The sequence below is a fragment of the Physeter macrocephalus genome, chromosome 12 (genome assembly GCF_002837175.3).
Source record: "Physeter macrocephalus isolate SW-GA chromosome 12, ASM283717v5, whole genome shotgun sequence".
Classification (NCBI taxonomy): domain Eukaryota; kingdom Metazoa; phylum Chordata; class Mammalia; order Artiodactyla; family Physeteridae; genus Physeter; species Physeter macrocephalus.
In genome coordinates this window covers 86,047,865-86,067,496 of record NC_041225.1, presented here as the reverse complement: position 1 = coordinate 86,067,496, position 19,632 = coordinate 86,047,865, and the positions used below count along the sequence as shown (strand labels likewise).

The 19,632-nt window shown below is 40.6% G+C and overlaps 1 protein-coding gene across 23 annotated transcripts in view; it reads right to left on the bottom strand.

Moving 5' to 3' along the window:
* The window catches only part of DYSF (dysferlin), a 231,639-nt gene that overhangs the window by 49,520 nt on the left and 162,487 nt on the right, over positions 1 to 19,632 (bottom strand). For 14 of the 23 annotated variants that reach the window (XM_007111158.4, XM_007111166.4, XM_007111168.4 and 11 more), the window contains one exon: positions 17,973 to 18,035. The exons of the other annotated variants lie outside the window; for them this stretch is intronic. In XM_007111158.4, coding sequence (XP_007111220.2) covers positions 17,973 to 18,035 — 63 coding nt within the window. The remainder of the gene's footprint in view (positions 1 to 17,972; positions 18,036 to 19,632) is intronic. 23 annotated transcript variants of the gene reach the window in all.

The following is a 19,632-nucleotide window of genomic DNA, read 5'->3' as shown; positions in this document are numbered from 1 at the left end:
TGAGTAATATTCCATTGTATATATGTGCCACATCTTCTTTATCCATTCATCTGTCAGTGGACACTTAGGTTGCTTCCATGTCCTGGCTATTGTAAATAGAGCTGCAATGAACATTGTGGTACATGACTCTTTTTGAATTATGGTTTTCTCAGGGTATATGCCCAGTAGTGGGATTGCTGGGTCATATGGTAGTTCTATTTTTAGTTTTTTAAAGAACCTCCATACTGTTCTCCATAGTGGCTGTATCAATTTACTTTCCCACCAACAGTGCAAGAGGGTTCCCTTTTCTCCACACCCTCTCCAGCATTTATTGTTTCTAGATTTTTTGATGATGGCCATTCTGACCGGTGTGAGGTGATACCTCATTGTAGTTTTATTTGCATTTCTCTAATGATTAGTGATGTTGAGCATCCTTTCATGTGCTTCTTGGCCATCTGTATGTCTTCTTTGGAGAAATGTCTATTTAGGTCTTCTGCCCATTTCTGGATTGGGTTGTTTGTTTTTTTAATATTGAGCTGCATGAGCTGCTTATAAATTTGGAGATTAATCCCTTGTCAGTTGCTTCATTTGTAAATATTTTCTCCCATTCTGAGTTGCACCAGTCTTCTAACTGGCCTCCCTGCCTTCACCCTTGCCCCCAAATCTATTCTCAATACGACAGCCACACACATCGGAACACATCGCCTCTGTGCAAATCCAGTGATTTGCCAACTCGCTTGGAATAAGGCCAAAGCCCTTACAACAACAGCAAGCTAAAGTCTCTCAGGATCAGGCCCTCACACCTCCCCCACCTCACGTCCTTCCATTGCTTCCTCACTCACGCTGTTCCCACCCCGGTGGCCTTCCCGGTCCGTGAACATCTCCAGAGCCCTCATGCTCCTCCCATGGCAGGAACTCTATTCCTCCCCTGGGTCACTTCATCACCTCCTTCAAGTCTTGACTAACTACGATCTGTTTTCCCCTCCTTATTCACCATATTTTAAATCACCATCCCCCTCCCAGCAATTCTCATTCCCCCTTCCTTGCTTTTTCTCCCTAGCAATTATCACCAACAGACACTCCATATATTTTATTTAGGTACTTGTTTATTACGTCCCATGATGGCACAGATCTTTATCTTTTTTAACACTATACCTCCAATCCTTAGAACATTGCCTGGCACATATTTGGAGGCCAGTAAATATCTGATGGATATATGAATGCCTAGACAGCGGGCGGGGGGGAGGCAGGATCCTTGGCTTTTAAATTTCCTAAAGCAGATAATATGCCATTAAAAAAATAGGTTTAAGAGGATGTTCCTTCCAGCCCTTCTCCCGCTATTTACAGAGGAGATGAAAGAGTAGAGTGGGAGAGGGAGCAAGAACCAGAGTCTGTGAGGGTTTCTGGTAAGGCATCCCCACACCCTCCGCCACAGGTTAGCCCCAAAGGGTACATGGCATAGACCCCTCTGTAAACTTGGAGATCTGGTAAGCAGCAGCCATCCAGAAATTGCCAGAGAATTTGGGGCATATGGCACTTGACAGAAGACGGCTGCATGGGTGTCATGGGAGAGAGAGCCTGAGGGAGTCCTCGTCATTTCCTGTAGACCCCGGAGTGTCACAAAGGAGCTGCCAAATTGTACCGTGCTCCCCAGAAAGGCTTGAAAGGTAGTCGAGAGAGAGAGCCAGGACACCTGAAAGGGCCTTCTGGTCGAGATAATGAGATATAGTCTGTTTGGTCTGTGTGCCCAATAGATCCAGGATGCGCACACACTAGTGACCAGGGGTCCCTTCCTATGGAGGTCATGACCTTATGGAAGCCCAACCCAGAATTCAGCTTCCTCCCAGGCGTGAGGACAAGGAAGAAAAATCCAAAACTAACTAAAGCTTAAACCTAAATGGTTGAAGTTACCAGGACTTTTCTGCCAGGAAAAATGTGAGCTCAAAAGAGAGATTAAGTTGAATTACAGAAAAATAAAGTTATATTTTCAACACGCTCACAGATGTGACTTGAAAATATCATTCCTGATATTTCACTAACCTGGCTTCTGATGGAGTTACTTCACGCCCACTTCTTCCTTCCCTTCCTCAAGAAGCCCAAGAATAAGTTAGCCCCCCATGAGAATGAGCCCCACAGAAACAGGACGGTCCTCCCATGTCTTGTCCCAGATGTGCCAAAGCCAAGCCACCCTCTGGTGTTAGTGGAATCCGATAATCCAAAGCTCCAAAAGGGAAAAGGTCGTACACTCTCTAATTCGAAGTGTGCTCTTGACCTCATTTTGTAATAGCTAAGCATCTAGTCTTGGAACACGACAAAGAGGAGAAACAAATGCAAATGGCTTGATTGCTGAAGTGTCACCTCAGGCTTTAGCAAGAAGTCTGGCCATTAAAGCTTTATTTCCCCGTGCCCAAGGTTCAAGGTCCCTCACCATTCAGCCAGCCAAGCAAGTAAATCTGATCAAGGCACGGACTGGCGGCCTCTCCAATTTCAGCTAATAGCCAACATTCAGTTCCTGAGCAACCAGAGCCATGTAACAAAGACATGCTTCTCCAGGCTTGATCCAGTCTAATGGGCACCCTAATCCCTCCGAAGACCCAAATCAGCACGGCACATTCAGACCATTTAATCTCCCATTTTCATTCAGTAAACCTGACGCATTTCATGAATATGGATGGCAAAATTGACAACAATCATTCCAAGCCTGACTTTCTGTGAAGTTAGGAAAGTTGGGGAAGGCAGGGAGTATTGCTTGTGTTCTCTCCCCAGGATGACCACTTGAATCAAAGAGAAAAGTTCATGGTCAAATTCCTTTATCACCAAGGTTACAATGTTAAACCTTGGAGTCACTATAGGGAACTATACACCCACCTCCATTTTTTAAAACTAATCTTAAGCAGGCCTTCATTGCCTATGTCAACCAGAAGGTAGCCATCCTAGACTGTGTTGAAAGTAATTTCTATCTTAGCACAAATCAGCATCATCAAGATCGTAATATTAGAACCCAACACTGGGATTAGTATAGGCTTCGAGTTGGTATCTGTGAAGATATTTTGTGACCTATAAAGTTTACCATGATAAACGCTCTTGTTGATATTGTCAACATCACCAGTTTGACCCCCAATGCTGCTGCCCCATAGCTCAACATCTGCAGAATAATGATGTGATGATTCTCTAGTTCTTTAATTAATGTCTTGAGATTTAAAAACTGAGTCTGTTTGCTCACACACACATCAATACAAACACAGACATAACATATAAGTACTCACACCTCCATGTAAACCAGACAAACCCCTAGACGTGCAACGCCCGACTCTGAACCTACCCCACTCCATGCATACTAAAAGTTTCATGCCCCCCCAAACCACACAGACTTATACTCACAGTCAGCTACCATGTTGATTCAGCAGAACTCTACACACTAATGACAAAAAAAATCACTTAATTATTCCCACGAGTGGAACACTGGGCTTTCAGTCTCGTGTGGACACTCCCTGCAGTTCTGCCTCCATGTCTGTGGAAGGGATCACTACTCTGTTTACTCTGACTTCCAGCTGGACCAACAGAGGTGGGAGGAAAAGGAAGACCTTTAACCAAAATGCTGAATTGCTTCCAAAAGGCCCCGTGAATCAATGTGTCTGAAATCTGGCAAAGTCAAGCAGATGGTGAGCAGAGAAGGGTCAGGACCTGACAATTTGACTACTGGCCTGATCCAGATGGAGGGCCCAAGTGAGGTGGGGGACCTGTGGAAAATCTCTTCCAAACTCAGAAGCCTAAGGTATGTATGGGGGCCCCATGACTTGGTCCTCTGAGGACAGCACGACCCCATAACCCATGCAGAAAGTCCAAACGAATGGAATCTATCCAGCAGGGTGAATGAAAGAAGAGTGTTCAAACCTATGAAGAAAGCAATGAGACATCGCTACTCAAAATCTGTGATGATTCCAGTAGGGCCTGAGCAAAAACTTGCCTTACCTCCATTCTGCTTATGTAGACAGTTTTGCTTGACAGGAGTTCCAGCCATCTACTTAAGAGAAAAACTATTTTTGAAGGCCTTCCCAGGGCTGCAGAAGCATTCATCAAACTACAGACACTAATCTTAGCTATCTTAAATTCAATTTTAGAAGTATTTTGGGGGAGCCTACTATGTGCCAAAGTCAACCTACTTTCTAGTTACTGTGTGAGTTTTCATACACAAAGTCATATTACTTTTCAAATATTCTATATTTTGAACTTGCTGCTAATTCAGGCTGGTTTCCCATGCCTCAGTGAACGTAAGAGAGGTGCTCACGTCACTGGGCAGGTTGATAAGCCCCACTGAGCATCCTCAGGGGGACCTGTACTCAGCAGTGAGAGTTGAACCAAGTTCCAAGCACTATTTGACCCAGGCTGGGGAACGGGAGGGGACAGGGATGATGACAGGACCATCAGGGGTAGGAAGGCATTAAATTAGACCTCAGAGAGAACTTCCTGTCCTGTAGATTTTCAAGGAAAGCCGAGAATTTCCCTCTGGGAAGAGATGAAGCTCCTTCCTCGTGGACCAGGGGAAAGACCTCTTGGGAAGAGGGGAGTACGGGGCAGAGGCAGGGAGGGCTGCTAGGTGGGGGCTGGGGCCTCTTCCTCCCTGATGAGGCCCTGGAGTTCGCCAGACAAGTCTCACCCTGGGCTGTCCCCCCTGCAGTGCGCATCGAGGGAGGAGGGGTGCACCCCCGAGGAGACCACAGGAATGCCAAGCAGGGGAAAGGCGCCCGGAGCCAAGGGCTCCGGCAACGAGGATCCAATATCGGCGGGTGACTCCAGCCCCCGTAACAGGAGAGACCGTAAAGTATGTGCTCTGCTTCCCAACCAGCAAACACAGCAAATAACCAATTACTCCAAATAGCTAACAGATTTCGGCTCTGATTTCCCTCCCCTTGCCTCCCCTGTGCCTTCACTTGTCATTGGATGGGCGATTTGTATTTGCTCTGAGAAAATGAGAGAAGGAATGACTCACAAAGGAAGGTCCAGATTACACACAGTGACAGGCATCAAACTTCCCTAATCAGAACTAATGGGAGTGGGGGGAGGCCAGGCTGCACTGGCAACACATCTGAACCAGAGATATTTTTAAAGAAGTACAGTTTTGTTACTTTCAAGCGCATACAATAATTCTTGCTAAACCAGTAGTGCCAAATACATGTCCTTAGGAAACCTGCTTTAAGGAGAAGATAAGCACCTTCCTCGTTAGCATATCTGATATGTACAAAAGTACAGGTAAAAACCATTCATGTTATTAAGGTGAAAACACTGCCCCTGAAACTCTCAAGGTCAGAGGTGCGAGCACGGTGCACTGAGACAAACTGCCTTGGGCACCTTCTGGAAATACTTCCTCACTTGGGAGACACACCCTGTCATTGATTCCTCTGCTCAGAAAACCTTTGCTTCCAAGTCTTTCGAAAAATTGTTGTCGGTACCCATAAGCTGCAGTGACGCATTCCCCCCAAAACTTGGAATTAAGAGAAATAGGGCTGCCCTCGGAGAATCAGACCATGAAATCAATGCAGAGGAGTTCAGAGCAAGGAGAGGCAAAATCATCTCAAAGGGAAAGGCAGCTTCTACACTGAGCCTTAACCGTAAGTGGGTAGATTGTACTAATACATCTAGAGAAAGACTGTGTCAGGAAAAAAAGGAACTGATCAGTCCTGGAAATGTAAGAGAAGAGGAGTTAGAGTTGACTGTTCACACCAGCATCATCAGGGGCAGGATCCCGGGGTTAGGGACTAAAGCTGTCCCTTTCTTTGGAGATGGAAGTATCAGTCCGTTTTGGACAGCTGATACTCTATTTCAAATCCCAGAACTCCTCTCTCCTCATTCTGATTCTTCACTCATCTCCAGTCACAACTTGGCTTCCCAACTGCTGAGCCTATAGAGAGACCACAGGCTGGATCACTATCCAAGGTCACATCCCCCAGGCAGAAGTATTTCTCACTGTAAACTCATACATTGGTAACCTTGGTCTAGAAACTTGAAAAATATGCATCTAGCCCTAAGAAAGTTGACCCATCAGGTATCTGAGCTCACAAGGTTGAGGGTCCACACAGCCAAGGCTGTAGAAACTTCCCTAGAGTAACACCCCTGCCTGGAGCCAGCTCTCCTTTTTTTAAGAAACTCCTATATAGGGTTCCATAGGCAAGAACTGTGGCTCGGACCTAGCCAGCCAGCATCTGACTGCCCCAAAAAACAAAGAAAACAAACTCTTCAGCCAAGTAGAAAAGCCTCTGATCCTGTTTTCCTTCTAAATTCTCCCACCCTGCTGGATTCCTCACTGGCAAGGTAAAATTACAACAACCTTAGACTGTTTCCTTCTTCCTTTCACCTGAGTTTGAGATTAGAAGGGGGCCTATGCACTAATGGAAGAGCCATTGGAGCTCCTGGTTCTTGACAAGCAAGGACCTCCCTCTGTAAGGACAGAAAGAAAAGATTAAGGTTCAAAAGAAGGGGGACAATATGAGGACTAAGATAAGTGTTCTGTTAAAGGGTTGAGTAAAAACAAAAGAAAAAAAATGACCAATTTATGGTCACAGGAAGTCTCAAGAGGATCCCATAAACAAGAAGTTAGAGCATGTGGTCCTGAAGGAACTAGAATCTGCATGAAGACATCGTGATTGTCAAATTGAAAACTATAACAAAGACACTGATTTCCAGCAAAATGGCAAACTAGAGGACCAGAGAAACCCTCCAAGTAAGAACACCTAAATTAATTAATAAGATACCTTTAAAATTCTTTTTAAATGCATGACTGAGCTGATAGGAATGTAAAGAAGATCCTTTGGCAAATGAAAAAGCAAAAATCCAGAGAAATAAGGAGCCAAAATGCAAACTAACGGTGGGGCCCAAAAAGCCCAAGCCAAACATTTAGTTTTAAGTGAATCTGAGTTTGTAGTGTTTCCAGGCATCTGGTAAAAGTAAACACGTGTCCTCTCTGAAAGAATGTGACTTTCATCCAGGCCTCAAAGAACTCTCAGATAAAGTTCCAAGGAACATGAGTTCACAATCGAAAATAGTGAAACACATAAGAAACAAGGCACCATGAGTGAGAGTCAGCTAGAAACACCAACTGCAGATCAGACCTGTCAGGACAACAGAAAGCAGAATTATCAGAAATAGGACTTTAAGAAAAAAACTGTTTAAAAAATAAAGGCATTAACAATATGGCAAAAGAACAAGACACTTTCAAAAATAAACAAGAAGATTTGGAAAAAAAGAGAACTTTTAGAGATAAAAATATTTATACTTAGGACTTATTAATACTTAGGACTAGAAACTCAATAGACAGGGTTACATAACCTTTAGAAACAAGACTTAGTGAACTAGAAGACATATCTTCAGAAATTAGCCAGTGTGTAACACAAAGAAACACGAAATATGAAAGAAAGTTGAACCGACATGGAGAATAGAGCAGGTCCATTGAAGATCTAATCAGGATTTTAGAAGGAAATGAGAGAATGGGGAATATGTAATATTTGAAGAGATAATGGTTGACCATCCAGAACTAATTAAAAGTAAAAAGGCAAAAAAACAGTCCTCAGATTTAGAAAGACAACAGCACAATGGAAGCCAGAAGACAGTGAGATTAGTGAGATAGTATCTTCAAAGTGATGACTGGAAATAAGTGTCAGTGAAACTAGTATTTCTAAAATAAGAGTGAAATAAAAATATTTTCAAACAATAATTAAAAAGTGAGACATGCCTGCTGCCAAACACCTGGAAAGCCACCCCCCCACACTGGGGCTGACCCTCATGCACCTGCCGGGCAATAGGAATGGCCATCATCAAAAAATCTACAAACAATAAATGCTGGAAAGGGTGTGGAGAAAAGGGAACCCACCTACACTATTGGTGGGAATGTAAATTGATACAGCCACTATGGAGAACAGTATAGAGGCGCTCAAAAAAACTACAAATAGAACTACCATTGACCCAGTGATCCCACTCCTGGGCACATCAAAAAATCTACAAACAATAAATGCTGGAAAGGGTGTGGAGAAAAGGGAACCCACCTACACTATTGGTGGGAATGTAAATTGATACAGCCACTATGGAGAACAGTATAGAGGCGCTCAAAAAACTAAAAATAGAACTACCATATGACCCAGTGATCCCACTCCTGGGCATATACCCGGAGAAAACCATAATTCAAAAAGATACGTGCACGCCAATGTTCATTGCAGCACTATTTACAACAGCCAGGACATGGAAGCAAAATGTCCATCAACAGAGGAATGGATAAAGAAGATGTGGAAAAAAATTGGAAAAAAATTAAACAAAGTGACGACATTGCCAACTGTTACACGATCTAAGAATGTCCAAACAGCAGCAGCAAATGAGTAGCTGGAGAATAAGGGAATCGTGGAGTGAAAAGAGTTTTGGACTAGGATTCGGGAGATTTGGGATTAAATATTACTTTATTTATTATCATTATGCCAATTTTAAGTGAAGGAATAGAAGCTCAGAAAGTTAACTAAGTCAACCAAAGATACCTAGCTTCTGAGTGGTAGGAATGAGATTGAAATGCAAAGAACTGAACAACTCAACTGACATTTCTCACTGCAGATATCCAACTGCCTTCTTGATAAATCTTTTTGAAGTCTAACTGGCATCTTAAACTGGACTGGACAAAATAGAGCTTTGAATTTCTCTGCCTGCCCTCCTAATTCACTTCCCCACAGATTTTCCCAGTCTCAATTATGGTATCACCCTCTCTGTCCAGTTGCTCAGGCTTCAAACTTAAGAGCCATCCTTGATTTCTTCTAATTCATCTAATTCATCGGTAGGATCTACAAGTTCTATCTCTAAAACATATCCTGTCATTAATACTGTTCAACTATCATTTTTTACCCCAACTATGGCAACAGCCTCTAAATTGGTCTTCTAACAGAACAAATCTTTAAGTAGGGACGTCAGGTGCTGCTGAGAACTCTTGCTTCAAAGAACTGAACAACTCAACTGACATTTCTCACTGCAGATATCCAACTGCCTTCTTGATATATCTTTTTGAAGTCTAACTGGCATCTTAAACTGGACTGGACAAAATAGAGCTTTGAATTTCTCTGCCTGCCCTCCTAATTCACTTCCCCACAGATTTTCCCAATCTCAATTATGGTATCATCCTATCCATCCAGTTGCTCAGGCTCCAAACTTAAGAACCATCCTTGATTTCTTCTAATTCATCTAATTCATCGGTAGGATCTACAAGTTCTATCTCTAAAACATATCCTGTCATTAATACTGTTCAACTATCATTTTTTACCCCAACTATGGCAACAGCCTCTAAACTGGTCTTCTAGAAGAACAAATCTTTAAGTAGGGACATCAGGTGCTCCTGAGAACTCTTGCCTCCTTTATAGTCCATCCTACATACAGAAGCCAAAGTGGACTTTCTAAAGTGTGATTCAGACCCGGCCATACCTCAGTTTAAAATCACCCAAGGCCTTCTCTTTATAACCAGAAAAAAATCCACTGTCTTTGAAGTGCCCATGCGCTCATTCCCCTGCTCCCCACTCTCCCCTTCGTTCCCTACTCTGAGCCATGTTGGCTTTTCTGCCTCTTAGACAGTCAGCTCCTTTCCATCTCAGGATTTTGACATCAGCTTTTCCTTATCCACATATCTGCCTCCTATTCATCATTCAAGTAACAATCAAAATGTAACGGCAAAGTGACTACCTTAGTTAAAGCAACCCCCTCACCCTGAATGGCGTTTCCACATTTTATCTTCTTCTTAGTGCTATCACTTTCTTGAAATCCCAAGAGATTAAAGCCTCAATGAAGACATAGACTCTGTTTTACACACTTTAGTATTTCATGCCCAGAATAGTACCTGTGTATATTTGGTGTTTAATAAATATTGTTTGATTGACTGAATTAATGGGTTATTTGCATCCTAAGGTAGCCTTTCAGAAATGATGAACAAACTAGTGAAACAATAGAACATTCTCTTTCTAAATCCAGGCATATGGACATATTGCGAGTTTGGTTCCAGACCATCTCTATAAACCAAATATCGTAATAAAGAGAGTCATGAATTTTTTGGTCTCCAAATGCATATAAAAGTTATGTTTACACTATGTTGTAGTATATTAAGTGTGAAATAACATTATGTGTAAATAAATAATGTACATACCTAAAAAAAAAAAGAAGGTGTGGTACATTTATACAATGGAATATTACTCAGCCATAAAAGGAATGAAATAGTGCCATTTGCAGAGATGTGGATAGACCTAGAGACTTTCATGCAGAGTGAAGTAAGCCAGAAAGAGAAAAACAAATATCATATTATACTGCTAGAAAAATGGTACATATGAACTTATTTGCAAAGCAGAAATAGAGACACAGATGTAGAGAACAAATTTATGGATATCAAAGGGGGAAGGGGGAGTGGGATGAATTGGGAGATTGGGATTGACATATACACACTACTATATATAAAACAGACAACTAATGAGAACCTACTATATAGCACAGGGAACTCTACTCAAAGCTCTATGGTGACTTAAATGGGAAGGAAATCTAAAAAAGAGGGGACACATGTATATATATAACTGATTCACTTTGCTGTACAGCAGAAACTAACACAATGTTGTAAAGCAACTATACTGCAATAAAAAAATGTTTAATAGAAAAAAAAAAGTGAGAATGTTTATAATGAATTGATCTCAATTACAGGAATTTCTATAGGCTCTACTTCAGGAATAAAGATGATCTCAGGAGGAGGAAGATTGGTCTACTAAACAAAACAGTCAACATGGGCATAGCTAAAAGAAAAATCGATTACTTAAAAAATAATATTGCTTTAAAAGTGTCATTTATAAAGGTAGAACTAAAATATTGAACAAAAGTTTGCAAATTGGTAAGTGATTGGAATTAAAGCATCCAAAGTTCCTTGTAATATTTTGGAGGAGGCTAAAAATACCAATTAAATTTAGACTTTGCTAAATTGAATATACATGTTAAAGTTTCTATACTAATCGCTGAAGGAATAGAAACAATGTATAGCTTTGAAACTGAAAAGGGAAGAAGGAATGAAAAGACGGGGGCGGCGGGGGGATCTTTCAATCCAAAAAAATTTTAAAAAGGGGAAAAAAAGAAAAGGGCAGGACAGTAGAATAAAATGGCAGAAATAAATCCAAATATATCAGTAAGACACAATTAATATATTAGACTGTCCAACTCTCTAATTAAGAGCTTATGTCAGAATGTATTAAAAAAACCAGAATCCATCTATTTGCTGTTCATCAGAGAGACACCTAAAACATAAAATCACAGAAAAGTTGAAAGTAAAAAGAAAAAGATAAACTAGGAAAACACCAAGCAAGAGAATATGGTATAGCTATGTTAACATGAGACAAAACAGACTTTAAGGCAAAACTCATTAGTAGAGATTTTAAAAGGCAAGGAGTAGGGGTTTACTACGTATCATTAAAAGATTCAATTCTCTAGGAAGATATAAGAAATCTACAGTTGTTTGTGCCTAATAACACAGCCTCAAATATATAAAGGAAAAGTAGGCAGAAATAACAAGGAAGAACAAACATCACATCAAAGCAGGATGTTTTAATATCTCAAAAATTGACAAACCACACAGAACAAAATCACAAGAAAATAGATTTGAATAACACAATTAACAAGTCTGATCTAAATGGACATGCTATATGTAAAACACATTGGGAGAATACACATTCTTTTCAAGCACACACAAGATTGTTACAAAAATTGACCCTGTACTAGGCCATAAAGCAAGTGTCAAGAAATATTGCACACAGACCACATTCTCTGAACCATAGTACTGTTAAGCTAGAAATCGATAAAAAGATAACTTAAAACATAAGTTAGGAATTTCTAAAACATACTTTTAAATAATTCAGGTGTCAAAAAGAAATATGACAGAAATCAAAAAATACTCAGAACTAAAAAACAACAAAAATACCTCTTACCAAAACCTGTAGGATGCATAAAGCAGTACTTCGAGGGAATTCTATAGCCTTAAATGCTTACAATAGAAAAGAGGAAAGTTTGAAAATTGATGAATTAGGCATAGCTCTTAAGAGGTTAAAAATATAACAAACTCTCTAAAACTCGAAGGAAGAAGATAATAAAGAAAAGAACTAGAAACTAGAAAACAAGGAAACAATAGAGCTAAATCAACAGACATAAAAATGGTTCTCTGAAAAGACTTTTACAGATCTGACAAATTTTGGCAAGAATAATAAAATATAACCTTAGGAATGAAAGGGAACATAAATAGAAGAAGAAAATGTTTTGAAACAGTAAGAGGTTATTATGAAAAACATTATGTCAAAAATTTTTAGCAAGAAATGGATAAATTCCTATAAAATATAAATCACCAAAAATGACCCACGTAGAAACAGAAAATCTCAAAGGTCCTATAAACATTTTTAAAATTTTTATCAGCAGTTTAAAATATCCCCAAGAAGAATGCTAAGTCTAGACAGTTTTACAAATGAATCTACCAAACCTTCAGGTAACAGATAATGTCAAGCTTTTATCATTTATTCAGAGACTAGAAAAAGAGCAAATATGCCCCAAGTTATTTTATAAGATTAATATTACCTAGATACCAAAACCTGAAAAGAACAGTATCAGAAAAAGAAACTCCAGGCCATTATCACTCATAAAGATTGATGCAAAAAAATTCCTAAAGTAAATATTTGCAAACTGAACCCAACAATGCAGAAAAAAGACAATGTAACATGACCAGGATAGATAGTTTCAGAACTTCAAAGTTGTTTCAGCATTTTAAAAAAATCTATTGATGTAATTCACCACATTAACAGATTAAAGGAGAAAAATCATATGATCACCTCAACAGATCCATAAAGAACACTGAATAAAATTTAACATCATTCATGATAAAAACTCCTAGCTAGCTAGTAATCACTCACCTAATAAATTTCATACTCAGTGGTGGAACATAAAAATATTCTATTTTATGGATAAAGAAGATGTGGTACATATATACAATGGAACATTACTCAGCCATAAAAAGGAACGAAACTGGGTATTTGTAGAGACGTGGATGGACCTAGAGACTGTCATACAGAGTGAAGTAAGTCAGAAAGAGAAAAACAAATATTGTATATTAACGCATATATGTGGAATCCAGAAAAATGGTACAGATGAACTGGTTTGCAGGGCAGAAATAGACACACAGATGTAGAGAACAAACATGGACACCAAGGGAGGAAAGTGAGGGGGGAGGGAGGTGGTGGTGGTGGGATGAATTGGGAGATTGGGATTGAAATATATACACTAATATGTATAAAATAGATAACTAATAAGAACCTGCTATATAAAATAAATAAATAAAATTCAAAAAAATGTATTCCATTTTAAATTAGAGCAGATAAGAATACTCTCTATTATCAGTTACATGGAAAATTAAACTTGTGGTCCTAGTCAGTGCAGTCGGACAAGAAAAGGAAATAATAAAAAAGAAAAAGAAATTAAAAGTACACAGAAGAATCAAAAAAATTTAAAGAGCTGGTTCTTTGGATGAAAAACAACATAAAATTGATGAAATGCTATTAAGCCTAATGAAGTTAAAAAAACAAACAAACAATAAACATAAATTACAAAATTAGTAATGAGGATAAAAAACAGAACAGATACAGAAGGATTTTCTTTTATTATAGTAATATGTATAAATCTATACTAATGTAATAAGCACTATCTGAAGACATCTAAGGCACTAAATTGATTGATGAAGTAGAAAATGATCAAAGAATCCCCTCTCAATAATGGTGCTGGGCCCAGTCTTACAAATGAGTACAGAGCAGATGCATCTTATACAATTGTATAAGGTATGCATTCCTGAAGATCTTCTAAAATTCAAAACTCACATCATATAACACCATTTTCAAGAAAAGATGATGGGTATCCTGTTTACCAGCTATATCATAAATACAACTCATTTGGCCACCACCCTTTAAATTACATGACTGTTAATCATTTTTTAAATGTAGATTGATTCACATTATTACACATTTTATACATAAAGCAAGACTATTAAAATGTTTATATCATGTAATTTTCAACTTGCATAATTCATACTCAAAAAGAATGGCTCTCATGTATTTTCAAACCTTTAAACAATCATTCTCCTGCCACAGAGACTGTTCAAGAGCACAGGAAATGAGAGTACACTTCAAAAAATATTTTATAAAACTATTATAACCTTGATATCAAAACCTAACAAAGACAACCTAAAAGTAATACTTATTAATAAAGATGCAAAAATTCCATATAAATAATAACAAATCTAACTCAGTAATATATACTAGAAGTTCTCCTTACAAACTTCCCCTTAACCAGGATTAACAAACGCTACCCATTCTCTCTGCTAACGATCTAAGGTCCAGAGCAGATGAAAGCCTGCAGCTAATCTAATTTATCCACTGCAGCTCCCAGCAGATGAACTGTATGTTTACCAAGAGTTAATTGTTTGTTCCCAAATCTGTTTATGCCAGTTGTACTAATATGGTAATTAGATCAATAAGTAAATATTATAAAAATATATAAAATTTGAATTTAAAAAGAAGGGGCATTTTATCTATGAAAATGAACTTAATGTTGTTGATTTTTTTTAATTATGAAAATTAAGTATGAGTGAGGTGGACAAAAAGGTGAGGGGGATCTTAAATGTTAAAAAAACTCAATGTTCAGAGTCTTTTGCAGCTATCATTAAGAGCTCATCAAACTTTAATAAAGCTAAAGGAAAAATCATAGCTAATGCATTATGAATGTGGTTTATACTGGAAAGACATCATGACACTTGAATAGCAGATCCAGATTCAGAGAAGCCTTGGCACATGTCAAATGATTGTCAAATGAAGATACATGGATATGATTAAAAAGAAATGTTCGTGGCACTTATATTTTACTTTTAATGAGTCCCTATTTAACCGACTTTAATTCTTTAATTAGCCAACCAACTACCTATCTTGATTGACTGCATAAGAGGACTTCAATTGTAGTCAACTATAATACCATGACCAATTGACTGATTTGGGTTTACCCCAGGAATGCAGGACAATCATACATACATATATATGAGTGTATATATATATATATATATATGTATATATATGTGTGTGTATATATATATATATATAAAACGGACAATAGAAAACAAAATGATCATCTTGATAAATGCCAAATGCCATGTGCCATTGGATAATATCGGTTGGCCATAAGATGTTATGGGAAAACCCGAATGAACTTTCTGGCCAACCCAATATTAAACTCCCATATCTAATTTTTAAGTGTTTTTTGTTTTGTTTTGTTTTTTTTTGCAGTACGCAGGCCTCTCACTGCTGTGGCCTCTCCCACTGCGGAGCACAGGCTCCGGACGCACAGGCTCAGAAGCCATGGCTCACAGGCCCAGCCACTCCGCGGCATGTGGGATCTTCCCGGACCGGGGCACGAACCCATGTCCCCTGCATCGGCAGGCGGATTCTCAACCACTGCGCCACCAGGGAAGCCCTAGTTTTTAAGTTATTAATAAACTAATAATACAGGACACAACCTGACAAAATCAAGAATATCTATCTGAAACTACCAATCATTATCATAATGAAAAAATGACAGAGACCTCATTAGAATCAGTAACTAAATAAGTTTGCTCACTAGCAAATCCATTATCAAATGTCATTCTGGAAAAAGGAATAAGGTATAACTATTAGAAAATGACATGTTTATTATTGTTTGAAGAAGACAATCTTATCTACCTGAAAAACTCAACCGAATCAATTAACCACTGTCAGAAGTAATAAAGGCACTTAACAAAAAGTCTGTTTCAAAGTAAATATACAAAAATATTGTTTTTCTATATTCTAGCAATAGCTAGTTATACGAAGTCATAAGAAAAAAAAAAGATCTTCCATTCAGACAGCAGCAAAGACTATAAAATGCCTAGGAATACATTAACAGGAAATGGACTAGACATTTTTTATTTTTTATTTCTTGTGTGTGGTACGCGGACCTCTCACTGTTGTGGCCTCTCCTGTTGCGGAGCACAAGCTCTGGATGCACAGGCTCAGCGGCCGTGTCTCACAGGCCCAGCCGCTCCGCGGCATGTGGGATCTTCCCGGACCGGGGCACGAACCCATGTCCCCTGCATCGGCAGGCGGATTCTCAACCACTGCGCCACCAGGGAAGCCCTAGTTTTTAAGTTATTAATAAACTAATAATACAGGACACAACCTGACAAAATCAAGAATATCTATCTGAAACTACCAATCATTATCATAATGAAAAAATGACAGAGACCTTCTCATTAGAATCAGTAACTAAATAAGTTTGCTCACTAGCAAATCCATTATCAAATGTCATTCTGGAAAAAGGAATAAGGTATAACTATTAGAAAATGACATGTTTATTATTGTTTGAAGAAGACAATCTTATCTACCTGAAAAACTCAACCGAATCAATTAACCACTGTCAGAAGTAATAAAGGCACTTAACAAAAAGTCTGTTTCAAAGTAAATATACAAAAATATTGTTTTTCTATATTCTAGCAATAGCTAGTTATACGAAGTCATAAGAAAAAAAAAAGATCTTCCATTCAGACAGCAGCAAAGACTATAAAATGCCTAGGAATACACTTAACAGGAAATGGACTAGACTTTTTTTATTTTTTATTTTTTGTGTGTGGTACGCGGACCTCTCACTGTTGTGGCCTCTCCTGTTGCGGAGCACAAGCTCTGGATGCACAGGCTCAGCGGCCGTGTCTCACAGGCCCAGCCGCTCCGCGGCATGTGGGATCTTCCCGGACCGGGGCACGAACCCGTGTCCCCTGCATCGGCAGGCGGATTCTCAACCACTGCGCCACCAGGGAAGCCCTAACTAGACCTATTTAAAGTAAACTAAAAATAACTCCTCTAAGGGACAAAAAATAAGACAATAGTGGAAATTAAGAAATTAAATGTCCAATGATAGGGGAATAGTTTATGGATGTCCATACAACAGCATGACATGCAACCATTTTTTAAAGAATATAAAGACATGAAAAAACATTTATAATACATTTTAAGTACAAGAAAATGCAGATTTTTTTAAAGTACAATATGATCTTGAATTTGTAAAAAAAAAAGAAAAGTATGCACATGTGCATAAGAGATATCTAAAAATGTAGGCACATCAAAGTCTTAACAGTGCTTATCTCCAACTGGTAGGAACACAGGTGGTTTTAACTTTCTGCCTTACGCTTTTTTGTGTTTTCTATATTTTCTACAATGGATAAATCAGAAAACATTTAAACTGTAGAGTGCCTCTGCCTAGAAGCCATAAAACACCCAAAACAGCAATGCCTCCTCTTGGCACCATGAATGGAGTTTAACTTTCAGCAAGTCCTATCTCTTATGTGCCCCCTACAAGTCTGGGGCTCCCCTTGACTTCATGAGTGCACGTTGAAGGACCCTCAACCCATAAAGATAATACCTAAGGAATCAGCCCAGGAGGACAGAAGCACCCCTCCTGGGAACTGCAGGAGTGAACTGTGGGCCCCAGCAGAGCTCTCGGAATCTGCTGGGGACAGCCAGGGTTCCGCAGTCACACACCTTTCATGCCTCTGGGAGGAGTAGAGAAAATCAATCTGCCTTTGCCCACAGAGGTCTCTTGTGTCCCACGTCCCAGCGGTCAGGGTCTAGAGACTTCCCTGTTTCCACTGGCCCATGCTACCCCATGCAGGGAAACAGGATTAAGGTAAATCCCAGGATGCACCAAGAGATAATTCAGGGATGTCTGTTTCTGCAAATCTTCCCTCAGTTTTCTCCCTACCCCTCCGTCACTGCACAGGACAGGTAACTGTTTTCTGCCAGGGCTCAGAAAACTCCTTTCTTCCCCTCCCATCCCCACCTCCTCTGTTCCCTTCCTAACTCCTTACCCCCACTCAGCACCCCCGGGAAAATCAAGGTGCCCACAAATAGGTAAACAATACATACATGACGACTGGATGGAGAAGACGCCATGTTAGTGGGGGCGAAGCCCGACAGACCGTCTGCAAGCTACAAATTAAACACGCTGGTTAGCAACAGGATTAGAGAAACCAGGGAAGACTGCACGGTCCCGAGGAAGTAGAGGTCTCCAACCAGGCACCCTGTGCTCTCTCTCCAGGGAGGCTGCAAAAGTTGTGGGAGAAACGTGTGCTTTGGAGTTGGACAAGTGTGGCTCCAAATCCTGGCCCCATTGCTTTACCAGCTACGTGACCTTGGACAAGCCCCCTGACCTCTCTGAGTCAGCATCTCCATCTGGAGAATGGGAACAAAGCCGTGTGTTGTCACAGAGCAGCAGCGAGTATGGATGACGTGAAGGCCATGCACACCTAGGACAAGGTGAGGCACGTGGGAGGGGCTCAGCCAATACCTGTCTCGTGCCCGCTTTCTCACTGCCCTTGGCACCACTGACTCCATGCCACTCACACATGCCCTCCCTGCCTTTCAAACTTCCTGACCTCAGACATACTCCAAGCTCCCCATCATCCCTGGTGGTTTCTTCTAACAACTGAGCCACACCAACCCCTGCTTGGGCACTATTCCTGAACCAATGCAGGTTTCTGAGTCTTCTGTCCTCAAGGACAAAAACCAGGGCATCATGTGGCTTCACCAAAACCAGGGGGGCTTTAAGAGTCTCAGGGGCCACTACAATAGTCCCAGAGGAGGTGATGGAGCTGTGGGTAGACGAGTACCAGTCTAGGTGGATGAGGCCAGGAGATGCCTTCTAGGCAGAGGAGACAGCAAGTGTGAAGGGTAGAGGAATAAAGCAGCATTGCCAGTTCAAGAGAGAGCAAACGGTCCAGGAAGGCAGGCTTGGGGGATATGGCTGGAGGGAAGAGACCAGCTAGGACCCAGGCCTGCCAGGGTGGGACCCTCTCTTCCTTTGAGTCTGGGGCAGGGGGCTCTGGGAGACTCCCCAGGAGGCCAAGCCCCTGGAATCGACCAGATGAACTCCACGTGAAGCCCCCAGCTGCCCAGAGACTGGCCCAGCCAGGCAGTAGCTCTGCCCCTCTGGTTCTCATCCTGAACCTCACAGAAGCCTTATTGTTATTTTTAATACAGTTCGTTTTTAGAAAGGTGAGAGGGAAACCGGCAGTTCACCAGTGCAAGAGGGAGAAAAAATAAAGCTAAACATAGTGCTCCAAAGGTCTGGGCCAGCTTCCGAAATTACATGTTCCCCTTTGGGATTCGGATATAATTTGCCGCTCCAGTTCTGGGAGCACGTTCCCACCTTCACGGCGTCCCAGAGACTAAAACCGGAGCAGGTGGCTCAAAATTAGCCCGAGCTGGGAGCGGGGGAGCAGCTGGCCCCAGCACCCCACCCCACCACACCCCATGGGTGCAGGGAGCAGGCCTCCTGATGCCTTCTGCACGCTAGCCTGAGTTTCCCCTACAGCCTCCCAGGCCCATCAGACACACACACACACACACACACACACACACACACACACACACACACACTCAGTACACCATCAAACACATGCAATCAACACACATGCTGTCAACATACACACACACACAGTACACCATCAAACATGCTGTCAACATACACACACAGTACACCATCAAACACATGCGATCAACACACATGCTGTCAACACACACACAC